The sequence below is a fragment of the Corylus avellana genome, chromosome 10 (assembly GCF_965113065.1).
Source record: "Corylus avellana chromosome 10, dhCorAvel1.hap1.2, whole genome shotgun sequence".
In the NCBI taxonomy this organism is placed as follows: domain Eukaryota; kingdom Viridiplantae; phylum Streptophyta; class Magnoliopsida; order Fagales; family Betulaceae; genus Corylus; species Corylus avellana.
The window spans coordinates 392,673-418,371 of record NC_142499.1 but is presented as its reverse complement, the minus strand read 5'-3'; the positions used below and the strand labels follow the sequence as shown (position 1 = coordinate 418,371).

General features: G+C 36.6%; 3 protein-coding genes and 1 non-coding gene across 4 annotated transcripts; 1 reads left to right on the top strand and 3 right to left on the bottom strand.

The window, feature by feature from the left end:
* Window positions 1-1,260: 1,260 nt before the first annotated feature.
* On the bottom strand, window positions 1,261-6,461 carry LOC132161717 (thaumatin-like protein 1). The gene is made up of 2 exons (XM_059571894.2): window positions 6,355-6,461; window positions 1,261-1,931 (listed from the first exon to the last, which is right to left on the bottom strand). The coding sequence occupies exons 1-2, from the start codon at window positions 6,404-6,406 to the stop codon at window positions 1,261-1,263; spliced, it is 723 nt and encodes a 240-aa protein (XP_059427877.2). The 5' UTR covers window positions 6,407-6,461.
* Window positions 6,462-7,466: 1,005 nt separating this feature from the next.
* LOC132162673 (U4 spliceosomal RNA) lies at window positions 7,467-7,618 on the bottom strand. The gene has a single exon (XR_009438253.2). It is a non-coding gene; the product is annotated as a U4 spliceosomal RNA (small nuclear RNA).
* A 529-nt stretch (window positions 7,619-8,147) lies between these two features.
* LOC132191650 (thaumatin-like protein 1) lies at window positions 8,148-9,292 on the bottom strand. The gene is made up of 2 exons (XM_059606738.2): window positions 9,209-9,292; window positions 8,148-8,818 (listed from the first exon to the last, which is right to left on the bottom strand). Exons 1-2 carry the CDS (start codon window positions 9,258-9,260, stop codon window positions 8,148-8,150), a joined length of 723 nt encoding a protein of 240 aa, XP_059462721.1. The 5' UTR covers window positions 9,261-9,292.
* A 3,242-nt stretch (window positions 9,293-12,534) lies between these two features.
* NODGS (nodulin/glutamine synthase-like protein) lies at window positions 12,535-25,340 on the top strand. Its single transcript, XM_059606736.2, has 18 exons — window positions 12,535-12,761; window positions 14,397-14,648; window positions 16,278-16,346; window positions 16,446-16,560; window positions 16,632-16,737; window positions 17,186-17,342; window positions 17,440-17,535; window positions 17,887-17,935; window positions 18,066-18,328; window positions 19,251-19,423; window positions 20,757-20,877; window positions 20,947-20,999; window positions 21,077-21,206; window positions 22,770-22,915; window positions 23,173-23,361; window positions 24,433-24,665; window positions 24,758-24,900; window positions 25,112-25,340. Exons 1-18 carry the CDS (start codon window positions 12,600-12,602, stop codon window positions 25,172-25,174), a joined length of 2,520 nt encoding a protein of 839 aa, XP_059462719.1. The 5' UTR covers window positions 12,535-12,599; the 3' UTR covers window positions 25,175-25,340.
* The last annotated feature ends 359 nt before the right edge of the window (window positions 25,341-25,699 follow it).

Below are 25,699 nucleotides of genomic sequence, written 5' to 3'. Positions count from 1 at the left end.
CCAAACTACTAGTCATTTTTATTTTAGCCTCATAATATTCAAAAAGTGATAAAGTAGCCTCTCAAATTATCAAAAAGTTACAATTTGGCCACTCCGTTAGTTAATACCGTCAAGTTAGAGATTAAGTTACTAAAATGTCATTTTTTGAACATTATCACTTTTTGAACCAAAAGAACTCCTTTGGGAATTCTCGCTCCGACTGCAGCAAACTTTTCTGGGGTTTTTAAGAACTTGACAATCTCTTGAAAATTTTGCTTTGCTTCATCAACGCCATCAACATCATCGAATGTCACTCCCGTGTTGGGTTCCATTTGAAATTTTGCTTTGCTCCTGTTGTACAGATGTTGTTATATGGGCATAAATTGTTAAATTTGGATCAAGTAAAACTCGACTATTTTGAAAAGAAACTAGCTTATAGAGTGGATTGATATATATATATATATATTAAGTACTATACCTTCCAAGCCCAAACGGCAAGTTGGGCCTCTTGGAGTGTTTGTAGATGATGTTCTAAGCAGTAAAGAGCCAAGCAATATCAATTGAAAAGCGAAATTCCCCCAACAAATCAAGTATTGCAGGCCACTGTTGATTTCCAAGGGATGAGTCGTAAAGTCTATATTCTTCTCTTGCATTTTCCTCAACAATTCTTGTGGTAATCCGGGTAACAAAATTTTGACCCTCTGGATTTTGTCTGGTGTTGGATTGAAGATCTCAGGGATTGCAACAGTACTCCCATTCTCAAACAGGTCTCCCTTCTTGCCCAGCCACCCCATGGCCTGAGGCTCGCTACCCCTAAACCACCGTTGTTTTTTTTTTTCCCTCAAAACAACATCCTATTGGGAGGCATTTTTTATTTGATTTTTTTTTTCTTTTCAAAATGGTATTTTAGTAACTTAACATTGTCAAAACAATGTAGTATTGAAGTTTTCATCTTATTTAAGAGTAATGACTAATGGAGTGGCCAAATTGCAACTGATTGGTAGTTTGGGGGGCTACTTTATCACTTTTAGAACATTATGAGGCTAAAATGAAAATGATTGGTAATATGGGGGGTTAAATTATATTTTTCTCTTTTTCTCTTTAAGCCAAATAGACCCAAAATCTTTGCTTCTCTGGAAGAACAAATTAAACGAAAGTTCTTTCAAAAAAAACAAAAAAAAATCAAACAGATATAACTTTAAAACTATTTATAATTTTATTGTAATCAAATGGGATGAAATAGCTTTTCCTACAAACGGAAGAAAACTATACTTCCAAATCTTATGGACAGAATGTGACAAGATAACTGGCACCAGTGGGGCATGTAAACGTGCTAGTTTTATCGTCATAGGCATAGCTGTACGCCTGAGGACACTGATTCTTGAAAACCTTGGAATACTGCGTAGGCGGACACTTATCTGGGGTACTAAAATCTCCTGTGCAACAGTACTGCGGCTGAGACAAAGCTTCACATGCGCTTTTGCAAGCGATCACGCTGCCATCAGTCCCTTTCACCGCCAACTCTGTAGGGCAAACTTGGTTCACGTTTCCCGGACAGCTTGGGCTTTGACAACCAGAGCCTTGTGGGGTTATCGATACAGGCAAGTTAAAGCCATCAACGAGACTGATATCATAAAAATCTTGTCCGCCGCTGCCATTTAGAGTGAACTCTACGAGTGAGGCTGGTGGGATTGCACCCGCACCGTTGCACGCGACCTGACCGGAGGCACAATCGGCTGTGCCACAAGTGAACTTGCCGTTGGCAATGGAGCATTGGGTTCGAGCCCACATGCGGCCTGACCAGTTAGCAGGAACATCAATAGCTGACGAAGTTCCGGCGGCTAGCTCTATCCCGGTTGTTGTTAATTGAGGAATTCCAGCACCAGTTAAGGTTCCGGGCCATATTTTGTAGGGGCAGTTGTTTTTTATTGTGAATGTGACTGAGTGAGCCCCTGCATATATAGAGACACATTATCAAGTAGAATATTATGTTAGGTGTGACTTGCCACCCATCACACATGGGCCCCACTAGTTCTCTACTCCTTTTGGGTTTAGGAGACTTTTGTCCAAGTTTGATTTGGAGTCCTTCTCCTATGTGTAATTGGACTCCTTGTTTGATTTATAGTAGGAGTCCTAGACCAACATGTAAAAGGAGAGTTAAAGCTTCTATATAAGGAACAAAGCACAAGGTGAATTTGTGTGTGCCAAAAACGTGAAGCACCAAAGGGAAGAGAAAAAAAAGAGAGAATTTGAGAGAAGGAGGTACAAGGGCAGCAAGGGTGTTTTCTTCTTGGTGGTTTTTGGAGGAGCCAAAAACAAGTGATTAGAAGAAAAAGGGTGCTGCAGAGTGAGAGAAGAAAATAGAGATCAGCCGCCATCCGTTCCAACAAAAGAAGAGTTTGTACATCTGTCTTTTGTATTCTATTTTGGGAATAATCTTTCTTGTGTGATAGTGAGATTTGGGTGTATTGGGGCTTTGGGATCTGAGTGATTTTCTCTCTACTATTTTTGTACTCCATCTTTTGATAGTGAATTTTCTCCGGGTTGTCTCCGCTAGTGGATGTAGGCTTGTTAAGCCGAACCACTTAAATCTTTGTGTCGTGTGTGATTGCTTATCTTTGTTATTCCGCATTCTTCTTATTTTTCGCATCTCACGGGTCTTGGGAAATGGGATTAATTTCCTAACAACTGGTATCAGAGCTGTTGGTTCGAGTGGGAGCGATGGCAAGTGAAGAAGGAAAGATGGGAATCGAGAAGTTCGACGGCAAAGATTTTGGGTTTTGGAAGGTACAAATTGAAGATATTCTTTATGGGAAGGATCTTCATCAACCTCTTTTGGAAGAACAACCCGACGACATGGATGATAGCGAGTGGGCTCTGCTTGATCGCAAAGCCCTAGCAGTTATCAGGTTATCACTGTCAAAATCAGTTGCACACAACGTTGTAAAGGAGAAGACAGCAGCAGGTCTAATGGCGGCTTTGTCAAGCATGTATGAGAAGCCGTCGGCTAACAACAAGGTGCATCTGATGAAGAAATTGTTCAACCTAAAGATGGCGGAAGGAGCTTCGGTGGCACATCATCTCAATGAGTTCAACACCATCACAAATCAATTGTCCTCGGTGGAAATTAATTTTGATGATGAGGTTCGCGCGTTGATCGTCTTGGCATCTTTGCCAAATAGCTGGGAAGCAGTGAGGATGGCTGTGAGTAACTCTGTAGGAAAGAGTAAACTGAGCTATGAAGACGTCAGAGATTTGATTCTCAGTGAAGAGGTTCGCAGAAGAGATGCGGGTGAAGCCTCTTGTTCTGGTGCTGCTTTAAACCTCGAGACTCGGGGCAGAGGACAAGATAGAAACTCTGGTCAAGGCAGATCAAATTCCAGAAAAGGGAGAAGCAAATCTAGATTCAGACAACAACCTGAGTGTTGGAACTGTGGCAAGATTGGCCACTACAAGAAGAATTGCAGGGAACTGCGGAAGGAGACTGAGAACGATTATGCAAACGTAGTGACAGAAGAAGTATATGATGCCCTACTTCTATCTGTTGACAGTCCCCTTGATTCTTGGGTCTTAGATTCAGGAGTATCTTTTCATACGACAGCGATCCGTGAAATTCTCGAGAACTATGTTGCTGGAGATTTCGGGAAGGTGTATTTGGCTGATGGAACGACGCTGGATGTTGTGGGCCTAGGCGATGTTCGCATTAAAGTTCACAGTGACTCGGTATGGAAGCTACAGAAGGTCAGGCATGTTCCTGAACTGAAGAAGAATCTGATTTCAGTAGGACAGCTTGATGAAGAAGGGCATTCAATTCATTTCCATGGTGGAAAGTGGAAGGTCAGCAAGGGAGCCATGATTTTGGCTACTGGTCATAAAACAAATACTCTATATATGACCATGAACAGCAAGGATACAGATGCTGTTGTAGATACGACTGCTGACTCAAAACTATGGCACCGAAGGCTTGGGCACATGAGCGGGAAAGAGATGAAGGTACTTATGTCAAAAGGGAAACTACCGAGGTTAAAGTCAGTTGAGTCTGATTTGTGTGAAGGCTGCATCATAGGGAAGCAGAAGAAGGTGAGTTTCGCGGAAGTTGGCAAAGCACCTAAGCTTGGAAAGCTGGAGCTGGTACACACGGATTTGTGGGGTCCAGCACCAGTGGCATCTCTTGGAGGCTCGCGGTATTACATCACATTTATTGATGACTCAAGCAGGAAGGTATGGGTTTATTTCTTGAAAAGTAAATCTGATGTATTTGAGACTTTTAAGAAATGGAAGGCCATGGTTGAGACTGAAACGGGCTTGAAGCTCAAGCGTTTGAGATCAGACAATGGAGGAGAATACAAAGAGAGGGGGTTTAAACAGTTTTGCGCAATGAATGGGATTAGAATGGAGAAAACTATCCCGGGAATGCCGCAGCAGAATGGCGTGGCTAAGTGCATGAACATAACTCTCAATGAGCGTGCTAGGAGTATGAGGTTGCATGCTGGGTTACCAAAGACTTTCTGGGCTGATGCAGTAAGCACTGCTGCATACTTGATAAATAGGGGGTCCTCCGTTCCCTTGAGCCATAGACTACTGGAAGAAGTCTGGAGTGGAAAGGAGGTAAATCTTTCACATCTGAAAGTTTTTGGTTGTGCTTCATATGTCCATGATGAGTCTGATTCTCAGAGTAAACTAGATGCTAAATCTAGAAAGTGTTTCTTCATTGAATATGGAGATGAGGCCTTCGGTTATCGATTTTGGGATGATCAAAATCGGAAGATCATTAGAAGTCGGAATGTGACTTTTAATGAGTGTGCTATGTACAAGGATGGGTCAAGTGCAGAACCTGAAGTTACAGAGCAGGAACCGAAGAAGTCTGAGTTTGTTAACTTAGATGACCTTTCTGAAAATACAGTGCAGAAAGAGAAACAATTCGTGGAGGTGGAGCTTGATGAACAGTGTTCACTCACGAATGAATGTGATGACAGAGATTCTTCAAGAAACTTACAGCACCGGGAAGAGTCTTATTCTTTAGCAAGAGGCAAAGAGAAACGTGATCAAAAAGCAACAAAGAGGTATGGCTTTGAGGATATGGTTTCTTTTGCTCTAGCAGCTAGTAGTGGAGATCCATCATCTGTTCAAGATGGTATGCTGAAAGAGGTGGAGTTACTACGGAAAGGTAAAGCTTGGGAATCAGCAGGATTACCCAAGGGAAAGAAGGCTAAAGGGTGCAGATGGGTCTACAGGAAGAAAGAGTCATCGGATAAAGCTGTACGGTCGACGGGACAGATAGGGAGGCATGGTGTTATGTCTAAATCAGGTCCTATGCTCAAGTTCAAGAGACGCTTGGACTTGAGGGACACTTGTGGAGTGTGATTGCCCTTGGGGGCTGAGGCGGAGACATCCGGAGGAGACACGTTTTGGTAGACTTGATGGGATTCAAGTCAAGGTGGAGATTGTTAGGTGTGACTTGCCACCCATCACACATGGGCCCCACTAGTTCTCTACTCCTTTTGGGTTTAGGAGACTTTTGTCCAAGTTTGATTTGGAGTCCTTCTCCTATGTGTAATTGGACTCCTTGTTTGATTTATAGTAGGAGTCCTAGACCAACATGTAAAAGGAGAGTTAAAGCTTCTATATAAGGAACAAAGCACAAGGTGAATTTGTGTGTGCCAAAAACGTGAAGCACCAAAGGGAAGAGAAAAAAAAGAGAGAATTTGAGAGAAGGAGGTACAAGGGCAGCAAGGGTGTTTTCTTCTTGGTGGTTTTTGGAGGAGCCAAAAACAAGTGATTAGAAGAAAAAGGGTGCTGCAGAGTGAGAGAAGAAAATAGAGATCAGCCGCCATCCGTTCCAACAAAAGAAGAGTTTGTACATCTGTCTTTTGTATTCTATTTTGGGAATAATCTTTCTTGTGTGATAGTGAGATTTGGGTGTATTGGGGCTTTGGGATCTGAGTGATTTTCTCTCTACTATTTTTGTACTCCATCTTTTGATAGTGAATTTTCTCCGGGTTGTCTCCGCTAGTGGATGTAGGCTTGTTAAGCCGAACCACTTAAATCTTTGTGTCGTGTGTGATTGCTTATCTTTGTTATTCCGCATTCTTCTTATTTTTCGCATCTCACGGGTCTTGGGAAATGGGATTAATTTCCTAACATATTACACCTATAAACTCATTGCATTCAATCTCCCAAAAGGCCAATCAAAAAAGTACTAAAAAAATAAATAAATTTAGATCTTGCCCTATTGCCCTCACATGAACTACTTATTGCACGGAATAAAAATGGCCTCTTTATCATTTATTTATGGTGATGAAATACTATAATGGAGCACACAAATAACTCACACAGAGAAAGAAAAAGAAAAGAAAGAAGGGGAGAGGTGGTTACCAGAGAAGAAGAGAAAAGCCAGGGTAAGGCAGAGAAGTGCTTGGGTTTCCATTTGCTTCGACAATTATTTTTACCTTTGATGATCAAAGCAAGCTTGAAACCAGGGAAATTTTATATAGGCCTGATCAGAGGAAGTTGGAACAATAAATAGCTAGGGTGAATTGGATATATATGAATCTTTCAAATCAGATTTGCTTCTCATTTAATAATAAATCAATCAAATAATAGATAATACCAAACATGGGTAAAATCTATTCAGATATATAGATTCATGCGTAAAATATGAAACAAAAAATTTTGACTTTCTATACCCGGTCATAATGATTGAGAAGTAATACAAATCCTGTCTATATTTCCGCAAAAATTTTCTCTAATCAGGAAATATTCTTTAACTTATTTAAAATATTGTTAATTATCTATAAACATTAAGAAGTGCTAGACTTACAAACAAATTTTACAGAAAAAATTTTTACAAACTAATGCAGCACAACATGATTAGGTTTTTTAAAATTTGAACTTATCTTATATCCAATCATGTTGTGTCACATTAGTTTGTAAAAGTTTTTCTGTAAAATTTGTTTGTAAGCCTAACATTCCTCATAAACATTTAAAACGCACATTAAATTCTTAAGGTCATTAATAGCAGTTTACTAACTTAGACTAATGTTTTAAATGTTTATAAACACTTGTCAGTATTTTAAATGGATTAGAGGATATTTCCTCTAAACTGGTTTAGAAGAAATTTTTGTCCAATTCCTATGAGAAAAAATAGATTTAAATAAATGGTGGGAGGAACAACAAATTATAGCCAATCATTATGGGTGGTACACGCATATACTATTATGTCTGTGAAAGCACATTCCCCCCCGTGACATGTTGAAGTTAATTATTTGATTACTTTAGTTTTTTTTTTAAGATTTTACTCCTAATTTATATTAAACATTCAACAATATGTCTTTTCGATATTTTGGCCCTTGCACTACTTGCCAAAAGGAGTGCAATCAATATATGCCTCCTCTCAGTATTTGGAAAGAGAGAAGCCATAGAAATTATAGAATGTGTATATATATATAATTGGATAAGGAAAAAGATTACGGGAAATTTTTTTTGCAGGCCTTTACCTCAAAGGGAGCCCTTTCAGAAATTCTCAAAGGCCTCAGCCTAACCCAGGCCTATGAGGGGGTTTGAAAATAGTTTTCAACCAGCAACAGACGTGCCTCGGTTAGAACCTCACTAGCTGAGTCATTGCCCCAAGCGCAAAGATTATAGAATGTATTATTATGTATGATTAGAGTAGAAAAAAAAAATTATTAATGACTACTAGACATTGCCACATAGACTGTGTAGTTACAATGGGCATATAATTTTTCATTAAGGTGAATATTAATTTGACTTATGACCAAATTAGTAATATCGTTAAAAGAAAAAAAAAATTGAAATAATTAGAAGACCAATATCATTGTTTTCCCCCAAAAATTGTATTTTATTTATTTAATAGGTTTGCCCGACATATCAAAAATTTAGGTTTTGCCCTTGGGATGACCATCTCTTTCATTTTGAGACCTCAACACCTTGAACCACTACCATCCATCGCCAATTGTACAAATTAAACGAAAGTTCTTTCAACGATTTTCCATTGTACAAATTTCGAATAATTGTATGAAGTTAAAAATAAAATAAAATAAAAAATAAAACAGATATAACTTTAAAACTATTTATAATTTTATTGTAATTAAATGGGATGATGAAATAGCTTTAATTTCCTGCAAATGGAAGAAAACTAGTTCCAAATCTCATGGACAGAATGTGACGAGATAATTGGAACCAGTGGGGCATGTAAACGTGCTAGTTTTATCGTCATAGGCATAGCTGTATGCTTGAGGACACTGATCCTTGAAAACCTTGGAATACTGCGTAGGCGGACACCTATCTGGGGTACTAAAATCTCCTGTGCAACAGTACTGTGGCTGAGACAAAGCCTCACATGCACTTTTGCAAGCGATTACGCTGCCATCAGACCCTTGCACCGCCAGCTCCGGAGGGCAAACTTGGTTCACATTCCCCGGACAGCTTGTGCTTTGACAACCAGCGCCTTGTGGGGTTATCGATACAGGCAAGTTAAAGCCATCAACAAGACTGACATCGTAGAAATCTTGTCCGCCACTGCCGTTTAGAGTGAACTCTACGAGTGAGGCCGGTGGGATTGCACCCGCACCGTTGCATGCGACTTGACCAGAGCCACAATCGGCCGTGCCACAAGTGAACTTGCCGTTGGCGTTGGAGCATTGGGTTCGAGCCCACATGCGGCCTGACCAGTTAGCAGGAACGTCAAGGGCTGATGAAGTTCCGGAGGCAAGCTCTAACCCAGTAGATGTTAATTGAGGGATGCCAGCGCCAGTTAAAGTTCCAGGCCATATTGTGTAGGGGCAGTTGTTTTTTATTGTGAACGTGATTGAGTGAGCCCCTGCATAGACACATTATCAAGTAGAGTATTACACGTATAATCTCCTTGCCGTTCAATCTCCCAAAAGGCCAAACAAAAAAAGTACTAAAAAGAAAAAAAATTAGCTCTTGCCCTAGTACACTCTAATAGTATAGTCATGTGAGAGAGTCTGTCTAAGTCCCACCCATTCGGATAGGAATAGGAGAGTAGCTTGAGTCCTACCTATTCGGGTTGTCTAGACAACTGTTCGAAAAGGTAAGATCCAGATTCTCATATGAACTATAAAAATGGCCTCTTTATCATTTATTTATGGTGATGAAATACCATAATGGAGCACAAAAATAACTCACACAGATCGAGAAGGAAAAATTAAGAAAAGTAAAGAAAAGAAAGACGGGGAGATGTGCTTACCAGAGAAGAAGAGAAAAGCCAGGGTAAGGCAGAGGAGTGCTTGGGTTTCCATTTGCTTTGACAAAGATTTTTACCTTTGATGAAAGCAAGCTTGAAACCAGGGAAAATTTATATAGGCCTGATCAGAGGAACAACAATAAATATTAGGGTGAATTGGATATGAATCATTCAGATTTCCTTCTCATTTACTCATAAATCAATCAAATAATTGATAATACCAAAATTTTGAAACAAAAGTTATGCACACATATAGATTCATGCGTAAAATATGAAACAAAATTATAGCCAATCATTATGGCTGGTACACGCATATACTTTTATGTCTGTGAAATCACTTAACCCCCCGTGACAAGTTTAAGTTAATTATTTGATTAATTTTTTATTTTTTATTTTTTAGATTTTGCCCCTAATTTATATTAAATATTCAACAATATGTCTTTTCGATATTGAATATGTATATAGAATAGAAATTAAATATGTATTCTAATATGTATAAAATTTTTCACTAATTAATATGAATATATACTATATACATATTTAATTTAAAGAGAGAAACAATAGAAATTATATATAGAATATGTATTATAATTATGTATGGTAAGAAATGCACTTTCCCCCCCTCTGCCGCTTAGAGTAGGAAAAAAAATATAATAAAAAAAAATAATGTATGGTAAGAAACGTATTTTTTATAAAATGAAATTTCTAGATTAGGATGAGAGTTAATCCTTTGGATAACTTTAATCCTTCCCCAAAATAGATTGCGCAAGACAATGTGGAGCTTTTATGATGACACACTCACAGCATTTACTACAGTATATCCACATTATCTAAAATAGTTAAACAAAATCTTTTTCTTTGTCTTCAAAGGGTAGCTCAATTGGTAATGGATCATGCCTTTTGAAAGGGAGGTCACTAGTTTGGATAAGTGTTATAGATCAAATAATAATACTATAAACTATATTTTTATTTCACAACTATCTTACAATGCTGACGCAACAACCCTAAACTAATTTTTTAGCCTCACATATTGTCAACTAGTCTAAATCTCTATGCCCACATTTTGCAATTTGTTATATGAGAAGGAGGTATAGAAATTAATTGTCCCCCCACCCCCACCCCCTCCAAAAAAAATTGTATTTTATTTGCCCACCATATCAAAATTTATGGTTTTGCCTTTGGCATCACCATCTCTTCCATTTTGAGATCTCACCATCTTGAACCACTACCATCCATCGCCATACCATTATCGAAATCCATTGTTGCACGGTCTCATCACCATTCACTATTGCAAAGCCCTTCACACGCACTACTCCCCAAAGACTCTTGGGGTGGTTCGGCCATCATTTTGATTGAGGCCTAACCACTCCATAGTTTTGGAATGGTTTGGCCACCTCAACAGTCCATTATGGGAGTGGTTGTCTGGCAGAACCATCTTAGTATAAATGGTCATTAGGGGTGTTAAAAATTATTGGATAACCGAAACTGGGAAACCAGGGTCCCAATTCTGGTTTCGGTTTGAAAAATTCAAAAACCGGGTACCTCGATTCTGGTAATCAGTTTTTGGTACCCAATTTTTACTGAGAATACCGGAACCGGATTTCCATTTTATATATATATAGGATTTTTGGGCTTTCTTAGGTTTATTTTTTAATTATTTGGAACAATCACAATAAAGCCCCTTTAATTTAGACAAAAAGACTAATAGATTTTTTAAAAAATGGGCCAACTTATGAAAAAAAAAAAAAAGGGGCTAATTTTAGGCCCAATACCTAAATTAAGCACAAAAACTAATTTTCTTAAAAAATCGGTTACCAGACTGGATAAAACCGGAACCGGCCGGTAACCAGGACCCGGTTCCCGGTTCTGGTTTCCCAAAACTAAAAACTAGGGTACTCCCGTTTCGGTTCCCGATTTTGGCAAAAAACTAAGAAACTGGACTGAGTTGACACCCCTAATTGTCATATTCATTTTAAAAAGCACATTCTTATCAGGCTAGCTAAAATGTTATTATGACTAGTTGTGATGCTAAAATGGAAACAAAATAAGCTTTATCCTGCTCACACAATTTGGCGAAATGTTTAGTGAGTTTACTCTTCACTCACAAACTATACAGGTAAAATATTTTTTAACCTCTAACATTTTCTATCATCTCAATAAATATTTAAATAAAATTAATAATAAAAGTAGATAGTTAAAATAAAGAGCCAAATGTAAGTGTTTTAAAAAATATGGATGGTTAAAATAAAATATAAAATAAAATACCTTCATCCTACTCTCTATTTTAGCTAAAATGCATATATATATATATATATATATATATATATATATAAAACGTAGACTGCAATATTAAAATGTATAAAATTTAGAATAAAAGTTGCTGTTCAACTAATCTCATTGGCACGTACGCATCTCTGTGTCTTGGATCTGGAAACCAGGATATGTGCATCACGTCACTGCTTATCTTGCGTTTTAGTATTTTATTGGGCGTGAAACGGTGAAAGTCGAATTCGTCAAAAGCCGTCGTTTGATTTGGAGATAATCAAAAGCCATCCCATTATTTATTTACTTATTTTTTTAGTACTTTATAGTTTCTTTATGAATCGTCTGATCAAGGTCCCTCTGAAGTCCCCGACCGTTCATTCATTTGTAGGGACCTCGATCAATCCTTTCTTTATTAATTGATAGATTTTTTTTTTCGTCATTCAAATTCAACCGTTGAAGTTCTAGAAATGATAGAAAATCTCCAATTAGATTCCAAAATGATTTGGTGCTTTCGAGGGAGATATAATAATGTGCATTTTATTTATGTACAATTTATGGGAAATGCTAAACTCTTAATTGTTTTATAATTTTTAACACGTCTTAATTAGTATATAATTAAAGAATGTTATAACTAATGTGTCACTAACCACATGCTAATATGTATTTTTTTTTTTTTTTGAAGAGTGCTAATATGTATTAAAACTTGTAAAAGAGTTATAGAATAAATATATATGTGTAGCATTACTTATAATTTATAGGCTTAATTATGATGTTCTATTTTATCAAAAAAAAAATTATGAATAATAATGTTAGAACTACGTGTTTTTTATAATTTATTTTTATTTTTATTTTTTATTTTTAGGGCAGATTAATACATGTCAACATGTGATTTAATTTAAGTAGCTCACAATTTTTATTTTTTATTTTTAATTGAATTAATTTATGAAAGAGTTATTTAGCATTTTTTATTTAATTATTATAGATATCCCAGTGAAAAGCGACATACATACAGAACACACCTATAAAATAGCCGTGGCCACAACGTTCAATTCTCTCATTTCTAAAACGGTGGGAGTACAGACTAAGAGTTTGAGAACACCCACAGAGAGAGAGAGAGAGAGAGAGAGAGATGGATTTCACTGAACTGAGAGAAGCAATAGAGGAGATGGAGCTAGTGGACGCTCATGCCCACAACATCGTCGCTCTCGACTCCACCTTCCCTTTCATCAGTGGCTTCTCCGAAGCCAACGGCGATGCGTTGACCTTCGCGCCCCATTCCCTCTCCTTCAAGGTACTCACTCTACTCCGACATTTTTTTTTTTTTTTTTTTTTTTTTTTTTCAGGCTTTTTGCAAAGTTAGAACTGGGTTGGGTTGAAGAAACTTGCGGCCCACCTGTTTGTAAACCAGTCAAACTCGACATTGAGCGATTTAGTCCTCGTTTCTAACTTTGTTTCAGTCAAATCCCATGTTTCATATTTGTATGGAATTCATTTTTACACACTTTAATATGTCTTTGTTTCAAGGGATTGTTTTAAGCTAACATGCAAATGGCCACATTTCGATCAACAAGTTTAATAGCAAGAAAGGAAGAATTAAAGGAAAAAGAAAAATATGTAAATGATGTGGTCAGTAGGGGACAACGTGATAATGACTTCTCTGGCAACTAAATTTAATAACTTGTACTGGGTCAACGCAATAACTTCTTTTGCTAATGTCATTTGAGGCGACCGATCAGTTACTATTAATCCTTGTTTCTATGTTTCAATCTGTTTTAGTTAAGCTAAGGAAGAATTTGGGTTCATGGTAACAAGATGCAAACATGTCTAGCACATGGGCAGCATATACTAGCTGTGTCTGCATCTTTTTTTTTTTTGGGCAATTTCGATGGTTTGATAGAGTTTTGAGATGGGTTTCGGGTTTTGAAAAGAGTTCTTCTTTTTTTTTTTCTTTTTTTTTTCTTTTTTTTTTTTTTAAAAAAAAAAAGAAGTAAAAATGAGAATTGATTTGGAGGGTCCATTGCACACAAAATAAAATTTGTATGGTAAAATTTTGAGTAGTGTTTTTGATAAACAAAAAACTAGAGAAACATTTTTATATAATATAAGAAAAGAAAAAAAAAATGCTGCTGCGTGTTAGTGATTTGGCGCCACCATTGGGTGGACGGCCACCATGATAGCGGCTGTTTTTTTTTTTTTTTTTTTTTTTTTTTTTTTTTTTTAAATTATTTTATTTTATTTTATTTTATTTTTAATATATATATATACACATGAAAAAATAAGGCTGAAAAATGGGCTTGTATTTAATTATTTTTTTGAGACGTGTTGTGTTTTATTTATTGAATAGTGATTTGTGAGAAGTGTTTTGATTTTTTAAAAGAATTTTATGCCTTGTTTCGATATGTGTGTTAGTGGTTCGAGCCATATTTAAAAATTTGTTTGGATAACTCATTTGAGAAGAGTTTCCAAGATTTGAAAGGAGAAAACTGTTTTTCCAGAATTTTTTCATACAGACCCAGGGTATAATTGTAAACCTTATGAGATACATTCATTTAATTTCATTAATATGTCAGGTATCACCGTACATCTAAATCCTCAGAAATTTACAACCAAAAACTCATAACAGGTGCTTTGAATGTCCCTGGGCCCTCCCAGAAAAACAAAATAAAAAAATGTTTGGGGTAAATTAATAGTTCTCTATGTACTCAACTTGTAGGTTTTGTGTTACAGGTCCTAGACTCCTAGGCCTCGTTCGTTAGGTGCAGAGACACTTTTAATGTCTGTGGTTCCAAGCTCAGTATGCTACATTATCTTTCTTTGCCACTATGCAATAATGTGTTGCTATGACTTGTAACTTCATGGTACTTGAGGACTTAAAAGAAATTACTTCTGGGTTTCCATTCTGACTGCATTGCTTTGTATGTGGCAGAGAAATCTAAGGCATATTGCTGAATTGTATGGATCTCAGTTATCCTTGAGTGGGGTTGAAGAATACCGTAAGCTCTCTGGATTACAGTCCATTAGCTCAACATGCTTCGAAGCTGCAAGAATCTCTACCATACTCATTGATGACGGGATAGAGTTTGACAAAAAGCATGACATAGAGTGGCATAAAAGTTTTGCTCAGGTCGTTGGTAGAATATTGAGAATTGAACGTCTGGCTGAGAAGATTCTTGATGAAGTAATATACATTTTGATTTTCACTTCTCTGACTTGCATTAAAGTAATCAATTTGAAGCATTTCATATTGTTATAAATGCATGTACATGATGTTCTTTATATTGTCCTATTTATTTCTTTGGTCTTGGGATTTCTCTCAAAGTTCAGCTGTCACCCTTTTTTATCTTGATGTCCAACTCCATCCTAAAAGGAAGGAGAGAGTATTATGCTTACTGTTTTTTTGACATTTAAGGACAGTTTGTTGTATAGTTGATCTGTTTTGGTGAAGATCTGAAATAATTTATTTGCATGTGAGGGGGCCAAGACAATATCTAATTATCATTGTTATTAGTAAGTTTCATGCCAGCTATGTTCTTGATGCTCCTATAGTTTTGAGGAGATATTCTTATATGCTTTCTGTCATGTATGAGAGATCTTGCTGTTCGTTATTTCTGCAACTTCTTCTGTAGGATTGATTTAAATGATGAGCTACAGTTCTACATTTTCATTATAGTCATTATGTCGCAATAATTTGAAGGCATGGAGGTGAGGATACAATTTGTTGGGTTCCATCTAAAAGGAAGCCTTTTGAAGTTAACTCTTACCATCAGGTATTATCTAATCATGTAAGATCCATTTTTCCTTGGAAAGGCATTTGGAAAGTTAAGGCGCCTTCGAGAGTGACATTTTTTGTGTGGACGATGGCTTTAGGGAAAATCTGAACTTTAAATAATCTACGAATGAGGAATGTTATTGTGATGGAATGGTGTTGTATGTGTAAGAAATGTGGGGAGTCTATAGACCATTTACTCCTTCATTTTGAGGTTGCAATAGAGCTATGGAGTGTGCTTGTTCAATTGTTTGTGTTGCTTGGGTGATGCCTCGAAAGGTGAGTGATTTGTTGGGAAGTTGGAGGGAATAATTGGGAAACCATAATGCTTTGAACATATGGAGGTTGGCTCCTTTGTGTCTGATGTGGTGTCTTTGGAGAGAGCGGAACGCAAAAGAGTTTTGAAGATTGTGAGAATTGATTGCTAGAAATAAAGAAGATGATGCTACAATCCTATGTATATGGAGAGTGGCATTACATAGTTTGTCTATTTCGAATTTTTCTGAGTTTTTAGAATTCTGTTCTTCTTTTTCTATGATTTAGCGGTTTTCTTGTATACTCTCTATGTACTAGGGTTATGTCTTTTTGCGCTTTAGATAAATATACATTACTTATAAAAATAAAATTGTTGTTGTACATGTTCCCCGGGGTATTCTTTTCTGTTACTTGTGCATTGTAGATTAGATCTCCATGCCTACGTTGATGAAATATTGATGACCTGCATTAGTGTTTTTTTTTCTCTAAACTAAAAAAAAAAAAAAAAAATCTTGGTATAGTATCCTGTATCCAGTTATGACCAAGCATTTTTTTTTTCTAGGGTGATTTTTTGATTTTCTTTTTCGATCTATTTAAAGTTGAGTTTTATTTACTTTTATGTGTCCTTCCATCACCATCTGTTGCTCTTTCATTGATTTAGTATCCCTGACTCTCTGCCATCAGACTTGATGTTTTTTGAGCAGGACGCTCAAGTAATTTTTAATTTGTTTGCTTATTCTTTTTAATTTATTTTTTCTTTTTATTTTTGTGTTGTGTTCCTTTTAGGAGTTGCCAGATGGATCTACTTGGACATTGGATACGTTCACTGAAACTTATCAGGGAAAGTTGAAGTCATATCCTTTCAGCTTGTTATGGATTTCTTTCTGTTACTTTGTCCTTACTGGTATTAAATAGGAAGCCTATTTTAGTTGACTTCCTTAAGATTCTATCACAGTTGCTAATCAGATATATGGCTTGAAAAGCATAGCTGCATACCGCAGTGGGTTAGAGATCAATACAAATGTCACTCGAAAAGATGCTGAGGAAGGTCTTTCTAAAATTTTAAGTGGTGAGTACAGCATGTGTATTGGGGTTTCTAAGTGTACATTGCAGGTTATTCTAACCAATGTATCTTTCCAGCTGGAAGGCCTACCCGCATTACGAATAAAAGCTTTATTGACTATGTCTTTACACGTAGTTTGGAGGTTGCTCTATGCTTTGACTTGCCGATGCAGATACACACAGGGTAATAAAATGTTTTGAAACTGATAAATGGTTTCACATTATGCTCTGGATGATGGCTGAGAAGATATAGAGAATGAAATGAAAATGTGGAACCTGCGTGACTCTATGAAGGGGACTGCTTGGGAATTCTACATTATGCAATCAGCTTACATCTGAGGATAAGCTGATTGCTTTTAAATTTTCTGGAGATTGGGAAGGACTTTCCCATTTAAGGACATTGAAGTCAAATAGAAAACACACCTAAACACACTGAACTTATTTTTATCTTAATCTTTGTATTTTTTATCAAATAAATTAATGTGAGGGAGGTGGACCCAGTCTGGTCCACTTCTGGAAGATGTTATTGCTCGTCCTTTTCTCAGCTATCAAAAGGAGCCTAAGCGAGTCTGTATGTTCTTAGAGTGTTACTGACAAACATATAAAATGTTGTTCCTTTTTACTACAACTAGCTTTGGAGACAAAGATTTGGATATGCGGCTGTCCAATCCTCTTCATCTCCGGACCCTTCTTGAGGACAAGAGATTTTCAAAATGTCGTATAGTACTTTTACATGCATCCTACCCATTTTCAAAGGAAGCATCATATCTGGCCTCTGTTTATCCCCAGGTCAAATTTAGTCCCCAGTCAATGAAATTTTTGACATGTCCTTTTGAAGATAAACTTGGAAGTTCCCATGCAAATAAGGCAATGCTTTTACTTTCAGGTGTACCTCGACTTTGGGTTGGCAGTTCCCAAGCTTAGTGTCCATGGAATGATATCTTCAGTCAAAGAACTTTTGGAGCTAGCCCCAATAAAGAAGGTGAGACTATAAGCAATCTAAAAAATACTGAAACAGAAGTTTAGTATAGAAAATACGAGGGTGATGCCTGCATTTTCTTGCCAAGTTATCTCCACATGTACTCTGTGAGAACAGCTTCTTTCTTCTTCTCCCTTTCCCACTCACCCCTCCCGTCCCCTTCCTTTCCCCCTCCCACTCTAACCAAAATGTTCACCTACTCTCTGACTGTGAAACCATCTTTTAATATTGTTTATGCATTTAATACATATGTTTCCAGAAGAAGGATCTTTATGCATAGGTAGATGACATTGCTTTTCCTTTTGTTTGGTTTGTGCTAATAACATTTGATGCTAAGCATAAATGAATTTGCAGGTGATGTTCAGCACTGATGGCTATGCGTTTCCTGAAACTTTCTACTTAGGTTTGTCAAAGTGAAAATTTATTACCATTTTACCTAGTCTTGATCAAAATGTTAGTGTTTTTAATGGTAGCAGTTCATGACGGTTAATGCTCTCTCTCTCTCTCTCAACAACCAATTTTCATCTTTACAGGTGCAAAGAAAGCACGTGAAGTTGTCTTTTCTGTTCTACGTGATGCATGTATCGATGGTGATCTCTCAATTTCTGAAGCTGTTGAGGCTGCTAAAGACATCTTTGCAAATAATGCAATTCAGTTTTACAAGATCAATTTATCTCTCGGTTCAAAGAATACATCAACTCCTTACACTGTGAAGATGAAAACAAGTGCATTGGATAATGATGTCTCCCTTGTTCGCATTATATGGGTTGATGGTTCTGGACAGCACAGATGTCGTGTGAGTACTTTTTTTCCTCTTTATTGTGGTTTGGGCCTGGCATTTTCATTATTCTTTAAGACAAGTGGGGTAATATGTTTTAGAAGTTGGAACTGAAGTACAGAACAGGTATCTGAACTAGGAGAGAATGACGAGGTTATATATATATTTTTTTTCATTAGAGACATAGGGGAAACAGTTCTAGGTTCTCGCAACTAATTAGGGTTGAGGGTGAGGCTACTCATACAAATAATAATATGAAACTATATTTTCTCCAAAAAAGAAGGAGAGTTGCCTACTCTATATTGTTGGGACAGCAAAAAATAAAAACAAAATCTTTCTGATAAGGTCAGCTGCATGTGTCATGATATGTGTTTGTTTTTGTAATGAAACATACTAGCTACACAACTGTGTACATACACCTCAACCATGCTCATATAGGATTTAGTTTTTTCTATAATAACGAAGCCTTTGGGAACTACTTATCCCACCTAGGTTTGCTGTAGTGATTTCTTGAGAATTGGAGAGCTATTTGTGTTGCATCGAAATCTCTCTTCTCATATTCTTTTTTCTCTTACAAAGATCTTATAGAAAAATTATCAGATTGCTATTTAAGATTTGGGAAATAAGTTGTTCACTTGCTGCAGGTATCTAACATTTGAAAGTAGCCCAACGTATTTGACTGCATTAAAATGCATCACTGCCATATTTGTAAACAATTTAAGGATAGTTGCTTGGTAGATTAGGGATCTGAGTCATCACTCCTTCCTGTCCACTTGGAAATCTGACCGAGAAATTTTAGAACAAATCTTTTAAACAGTTCTTGTCTCATACCAGCAATTATAACTTTTATAACTGTTTGGATTTGGATATGTCATTAAAGAATATCTAGTTGGTTTTCAATTCTTTCTTTTTCCCTATTTTTTCTGTATCATTGTCTCAGGTTGTTCCTAGGAAGCGATTTGACAATGTTGTTAGGAAGAATGGTGTTGGTTTGACATTTGCATGCATGGGAATGACTTCTAGTGCTGATGGTCCAGCCGATGAGACCAATCTGACAGGCGTTGGTGAGATCAGACTTATTCCTGATTTATCAACCAAGTGCAGGATACCATGGTACTAAATATCTTTGAGAGGCATTCTACTGGTTTATTTCACTTCAGTATATTCCTCTGTCCACTTTGAAATTTCCATTTGTAGCAGTGTATTGATTAGATTTTCCAATTCATCCTTTCCATCAAATATTCTTCTCTCTCTCTCTCTCTCTCTTGGTAATGAGGAACCCCAACCACCCAACCTCACCGACTGCAAGATCGTTTGGTAAATCACGGATGCACAAATGCATCGACAAGACTCATGTACAGGTAAGTCCGGGCATTTGGTCTCAGTGGAATTCGAACCTAAGTGTGGGTCTACGCTCATCCTGATATCCCTACCACTATGCCAATCTATGCAGGTTAACCTACATGGTTTCTTCTAAAAACGATTAGCGTGCACAATAATCTGCACTGCATGATGAACACTTGATGAAGTGTGCGTTAGCAGTATGGACCAGCAAATCGTCATGTTGCCACTGCTTTAATCCCTCTATTGAAACCTTATAAGCTGTCCCAGAATCCTGGGTAGACATCTTTTCCCAAACTCAGGAGGGTTAAACTGATTATCTTTTAAAAGTCAAAATTTCTATGGTAAATTAGGGGAACACAGTTATCAAGCTCACAAGCATTTATAAGGACTTTCAGTTTATGTTCAGCTTGTTATGCTAGCCTTTGATGGAATCTTCATATTAATTAGGCTTTAGTCCAATTTTTCTAAATACAAGGGAAAGTGAGGTAACAAATTAGAAAACGTTGTCAATTATGCTATGTGTTTTTTATGCATTGGTTGAGCTTAAGAGTAAACTTGTGGTTGACTACGTGATTGAAGGGGTGAGGAATGGAAAGAAACTACACCACAGAAACATTAGTTAAAGACCTTTACTTGAGAAACAAATCCTTGATAACTAACATATTTGATTCTTTTTTCTTACTCATTACAGGTTCTGGAAAGCATATCTTTTCTTTGTTGACCGCTACTACATCTGCTTCTCTATCTTTTTTTTTCTCTTTTGTTTTCTTTTTCTTTTCTTTCAATCATATTGTCACTGATTTAGTGCACATAAATTTGTTTCAGTTTCATTAGTACTTCATGGCTGCCTTTTTTATTTCTCTATAATTTTGTTTTGCTGCATTTAAAGTCAGGAATTAAGCTACGTGATAGACCTACGACTGTGCACACAATTTATTACCCCATACAATTCTCTTATGGGTTATATAGGTTCTCAGAACCATGTTTGTAGTTTAGTTTGTCTTCTTAGAGATCATCTCTAAGGCAGGTAACATTATTTGCTTGTAACTCTGTGTTTATTTACATCATAACTTACGAAGCAATCCACTCTTTTCTTCAACAGGAAAGAACAGGAGGAAATGGTTTTGGCTGACATGAATCTCAAACCTGGTGAATCATGGGAATATTGCCCTAGAGAGGCCTTGCGAAGAGTTTCAAAAATTCTGAAAGACGAATTTAACTTGGTATGTAGGATAATTATTGTGTTGCTCACAACATAGTTTGATGTCTAATTCCAAATATTATGTGTCCAGGAGATGAATGCAGGATTTGAGAATGAATTCTTTCTCTTGAAGAGTGTACTGAGGTATACTATGATTTCCAGTTTTTGTTCTTTAAAAATCCTATTAGAACTATTTTAAATGTAATTTAGAACTTACGCAGGGTAGGGAAAGAAGAATGGGTGCCAATAGACTCAACAAATTACTGCTCTACATCAGCATTTGATGCTGTTTCCCCCTTATTTCATGAAGTTGTTGCTGCTCTCGAATCCTTGAATATTCCAGTCGAACAGGTACAAAATAAAACCCATAACGTTGTTATGCTTATTTGTGGGAGGCAATTTTCTATTCAAGTTACCTACATTGGTTTGGTTTTTGTCATCTTTTGATGAAAGAATTGTCATTACTTCCTGCTTTAACTCTGTTGAGCCACTAAAATCACCTCTCTCCAATGAGTGAATCTGGAAAGAATTTCCAAAGGAACTGAAATTTTATGGAAAATCCAGTGCAAGGCATATGCATGCCAAATTGACAATCAATTGTGCGCTAACTTTCATTTCTTATGTCAATTTTATCCATCCTTGGTCCATTTGAAGAATCCCCTTCACATGGTTAAGTTATTCTGATGATTAGTGAACTAAGATTACCAGATGGACAGTGGATCTGTAAATTCTCTGTCAAGATCCTTTTAGTTTTGCTCGTCTAGGAATATAGCCAAGTCTTCTTCTATTGAATTTTTGGTTCTATTATACCTGCCTTAATGATGTATTTGATAGATGGAAATTGAAATAGAAGTATAAAGAGTATGTTAAATCTTGCAAAATAGTATAGAAATCCCAGCCTAATCCTCCTACTTAAACTAAGAAAACCTAACGAAAATTGAAGTTAACGCGGAGGTAAAGCTTGAGTAGGCTTGAGTAACCTATTCAGCTGCTAGCCTTTAGGCATGCATAGGCCACAGCACGATTTGGTTTGGCTTCCAACTGGCCCAACCTGTCCAAATTGCAGCCTTAGTCCATCAAAGTTGCCTGTATCAGGAATGAAAACATAGCCATATTGTTTAATGCATGTGTACTCAAGCTGAATTTTATAAATGATTTATGCTTTGCTGAGTTGAGTTGAGTCGTGTTTCTTCATTTGTTTATTATTATTGTCTTTGGAGATAAAGGTCATCAGTTGTTTTTTGTTTGTTTGCATCAGTTCTCACAGAAGCCTTATGTTCTTTTTGTCTGTGTACTTTCACGTTTAGAAGTAGTCCATCTTGCATGCGGATAGTAATTGCAATGGAGGTAATGAATTGCTATAATTTTTTTTTTTTTTTTTGTTAAGAAGAACTGGAAGCAAGAAACTATTCATGCCAATACTGACAAGATTTTCACTCTACAATGGTGTTTCTGTAGCAAATATGATTTTGTTTGAACATTATTTTTATCTTCCATCTCTTGTCTAGACAAGAACCTGTGCTTAATGATTGATCAATTTTGAGTCTGCTTTCCTCATTCTTGAACTTGGCCATTCTGGATGAGGACAAAAGAGACTGGTCATCAGAAGAAGGCTTGCCCTCTGTCTGCGGGCCTTCTTGCCAGTTTGTTATTGAATTTCTGTCTTGATGACTTTGATAAAAAATTCATCAACCATTTTCCGCATTTACCTTTTGTTTGATTCATTATAGAAGTCATGTATATGTTCCCCTGTAAATCCTGCATATTTCTTAGCAGAGATGTCCATGACAGTTTTACTGTCTGTTCCTGTGTGTTTTATTGTTTAGTTTTAAGCTCTCTCTCTCTCTTAATGAGGGTGCTATGATTCAGTACTTCGTGACTTGCCTTTGTTAACTCTTTTGGCATTTTTTGTAGTTACATGCAGAAGCTGGGAAAGGTCAATTTGAGATGGCTCTGGGGCACACCGCTTGTACTTATGCTGCTGACAACTTGATTTTCACCCGTGAGGTTATTAGGGCTGTTGCAAGGAAACGCGGATTACTGGCAACTTTCATGCCGAAGTAGGTGCCATATGATACTTATTTTCTTGCGTACAAAAAGGGATAGAATTTCAAAATGTTCTTAGATTATTAAAAATTCGGGGGAAGCTAGTCAACGATGACTCCATGTGCAGCCAAGGGATTTATTGTGGGGTGCATTATTTATTCTGCTGCGACATTTTATCCTCAATACAAGTGAAGAATCTGTTTAAAGACATATTTTACACCATAATATGACATATTTTACTGCATAACTTAGTTGACTCTTCTTTTGCCAGGTATGATTTAGATGACATTGGTTCAGGATCCCATGTGCATCTCAGTTTGTATCAGAAGGGAAAAAATGTTTTCATTGCAACTGGTGGAACCTCTCGGTATGGCATGTCCACTGTTGGGCAGGAGTTCATGGCAGGGGTTTTACATCATCTTCCTGCAATTTTGGCATTTACGGCGCCTCTTCCAAATAGGTACCTTCTTGTTCATATGACGTTGTGTGATTTGATGTAGTTCTTATTATTGTTTCTAACATCCTGTCTATGGAAATGTAATGCTATAGCCTATAGTCTGTATCATGAGTATATACCTACCAAACTAAGCATTTTTCATAAACGCTTCAAAATATCTTGGTTTTGTAAACTCCAAACATGCAGTTGCAGAATATGAATTTGATATGAATATTCTCTCCGTCAAAATGCATTCTCATTGGTACTTAAAAATTTATCCTTCCATATTTGCTATCATGAGGAGGAATATTATTAATCTAGTTGATGGCAGCTTACACGTGTGTGATTTGTGTTATTCCCAAGAAAAGATTCATCAGAAATCTGGTGGAAGTTTGATAACTTAGTATCCAGTGTGAAAAGAAGAGCTGAGTTAGTTGTTACTCTCTGAATCCGCTATATTATTTGTTCCAAAGAATGACTTCCACCATAGCAAATACGGCCTGTCAAATTTCCATGTTATTTTTGTCAAATTCATAAGTTTGATTTATACTTGGTTCTTACTTAAGAACCCTTTTTATAGATTACATTTGACTAGAAATTCAATGATGAATAGAATACCTCAAAGTGTCATTAGATTGACAAATTTTAATTAAGTTATGGAAATAATGTCTGAATCAAGGGATATTCTCTCTCTCACTCTGTATGTGTGTGCTCTCGCGCATGCATGCACTCGTGTGGGGTGGGGATGCACCTGTAATATCACGGGTGTCTCAGTGTCTGTATGCTTAATTGCATTGCAATTGCCTTTCTTTTACATACCAATGCTTATATTTTCCCTTCCCTTTTACCTTCTTGATTTAATTTTCCAAAGCCTCCTTTAATGTTTAGTATTTTGGGCGGTCAATGTCTTAGCAAGAACTAAAGTGTCAAATCTTCTCTTTATAAAATTTTTGCTACTCAATAGAACTTTATGTTGGATGTGAAACTAAGTAGGAAGATAGCATATAGGGACTACTTTCCTTTTATAGCGGATGTATAGTTGAAAAATTGCATTGTATGGACTATTTGCTCCTGTTTAACTGTTACGTGTTGCAGTTATGATCGACTAGTACCGAATACATGGAGTGGAGCATACCATTGCTGGGGAAAAGAAAACAGAGAAGCTCCATTGAGAACTGCTTGCCCTCCTGGAATTCCAGATGGTTTGGTCAGCAACTTTGAAATTAAATCATTTGATGGGTGTGCAAATCCACATTTAGGATTGGCTGCTATACTTGCTGCTGGCATTGATGGCCTTCGGAGGCATCTTTCTCTCCCTGAACCTATTGGTAATATTGTTTAACGTTTGATAATATGAGATGGCAAGTTAAACACCTTTTATAATTACTAAATTTCATGACAACATTTCTTTATGAAACAGATACAAACCCTGATACCCTCAGTGACAAACTTCATAGATTGCCAAAATCACTTTCTGAATCTTTAGAAGCTCTCCAGAAAGACAGTGTCTTGAAGGACCTAATTGGTGAAAAGCTTTTGGTTGCCATAAAAGGAATTCGCAAGGTATGTTTCAAATAAGCTTTCTGAATGGTGAGGTTGCAGATACGTGTGTTTTAACCAAAAAATGGTATCACAACAACACACTGTGAAATTGAACCTGACAAATTAATGTAGAATGACTTATAAAGATGCTGCTGTAGAATTGTTTTTAAAGAATTTTTCTCACTTCCGAATGCAAATTATAATGCTGTGATGTTTGATTTCTTGTTTGCAGGCGGAGATTGATTATTACTCAAAGCATAAGGACGCATACAAGCAACTTATCTACAAATATTAAGCTGATTATTGTCTGATTCTGGTCAGGTTGTTTATTAGTTTGATGATTCCTTCTTGTTGTGGAATGTTTATTCCCACTGCTACTTGCGTTGATCCTTGAAAAGTTTTATGAGAGGAAATAAAGAGTTTGTAACAAAGAGCGTTTGTGTGCCCCTTGTCTCTCGCTGTTCTTGCATGTTAAAGCATGATTAAATGATTAAATTTACTTGTTTTTATTGACTTTAAGTTTTTGAGATAAATAATTATTTAACATGATATCAGGGTAAAAATTTTGAGTTTAGACTGTCTCCATCATTCATCTTTTATTTTAATTAAATATTTCATTGGTTTTTATTATTATTATTATTTAAAAAAAAAAAATTAGCATTGCATTTTTTGAAAAAAATTCGGTGGCTATTCAAGAGAGTTTTCTTCGAACTCAGTTTATAAAAGTATCATGTGCTTCTTTAATATGTAAAAAGCACGTGTTTAAGAATTGTGTCTTTTTAATAGCATTAACATAATTGGAAGAAATTCAATCAAAAAA

Coding starts and splice junctions, on each gene's coding strand:
- LOC132161717 (XM_059571894.2), bottom strand. CDS start 6,406: ATGGAAACCCAAGCACTTCTCTGCCTTACCCTGGCTTTTCTCTTCTTC. Junction 1,932..6,354: donor GGCTTTTCTCTTCTTCTCTG/GTAACCACCTCT, acceptor CTATATATGCAG/GGGCTCACTCAGTCACATTC.
- NODGS (XM_059606736.2), top strand. CDS start 12,600: ATGGATTTCACTGAACTGAGAGAAGCAATAGAGGAGATGGAGCTAGTG. Junction 18,329..19,250: donor CTGGACAGCACAGATGTCGT/GTGAGTACTTTT, acceptor TCATTGTCTCAG/GTTGTTCCTAGGAAGCGATT. Junction 20,878..20,946: donor TGAAAGACGAATTTAACTTG/GTATGTAGGATA, acceptor TTATGTGTCCAG/GAGATGAATGCAGGATTTGA.
- LOC132191650 (XM_059606738.2), bottom strand. CDS start 9,260: ATGGAAACCCAAGCACTCCTCTGCCTTACCCTGGCTTTTCTCTTCTTC. Junction 8,819..9,208: donor GGCTTTTCTCTTCTTCTCTG/GTAAGCACATCT, acceptor GTGTCTATGCAG/GGGCTCACTCAATCACGTTC.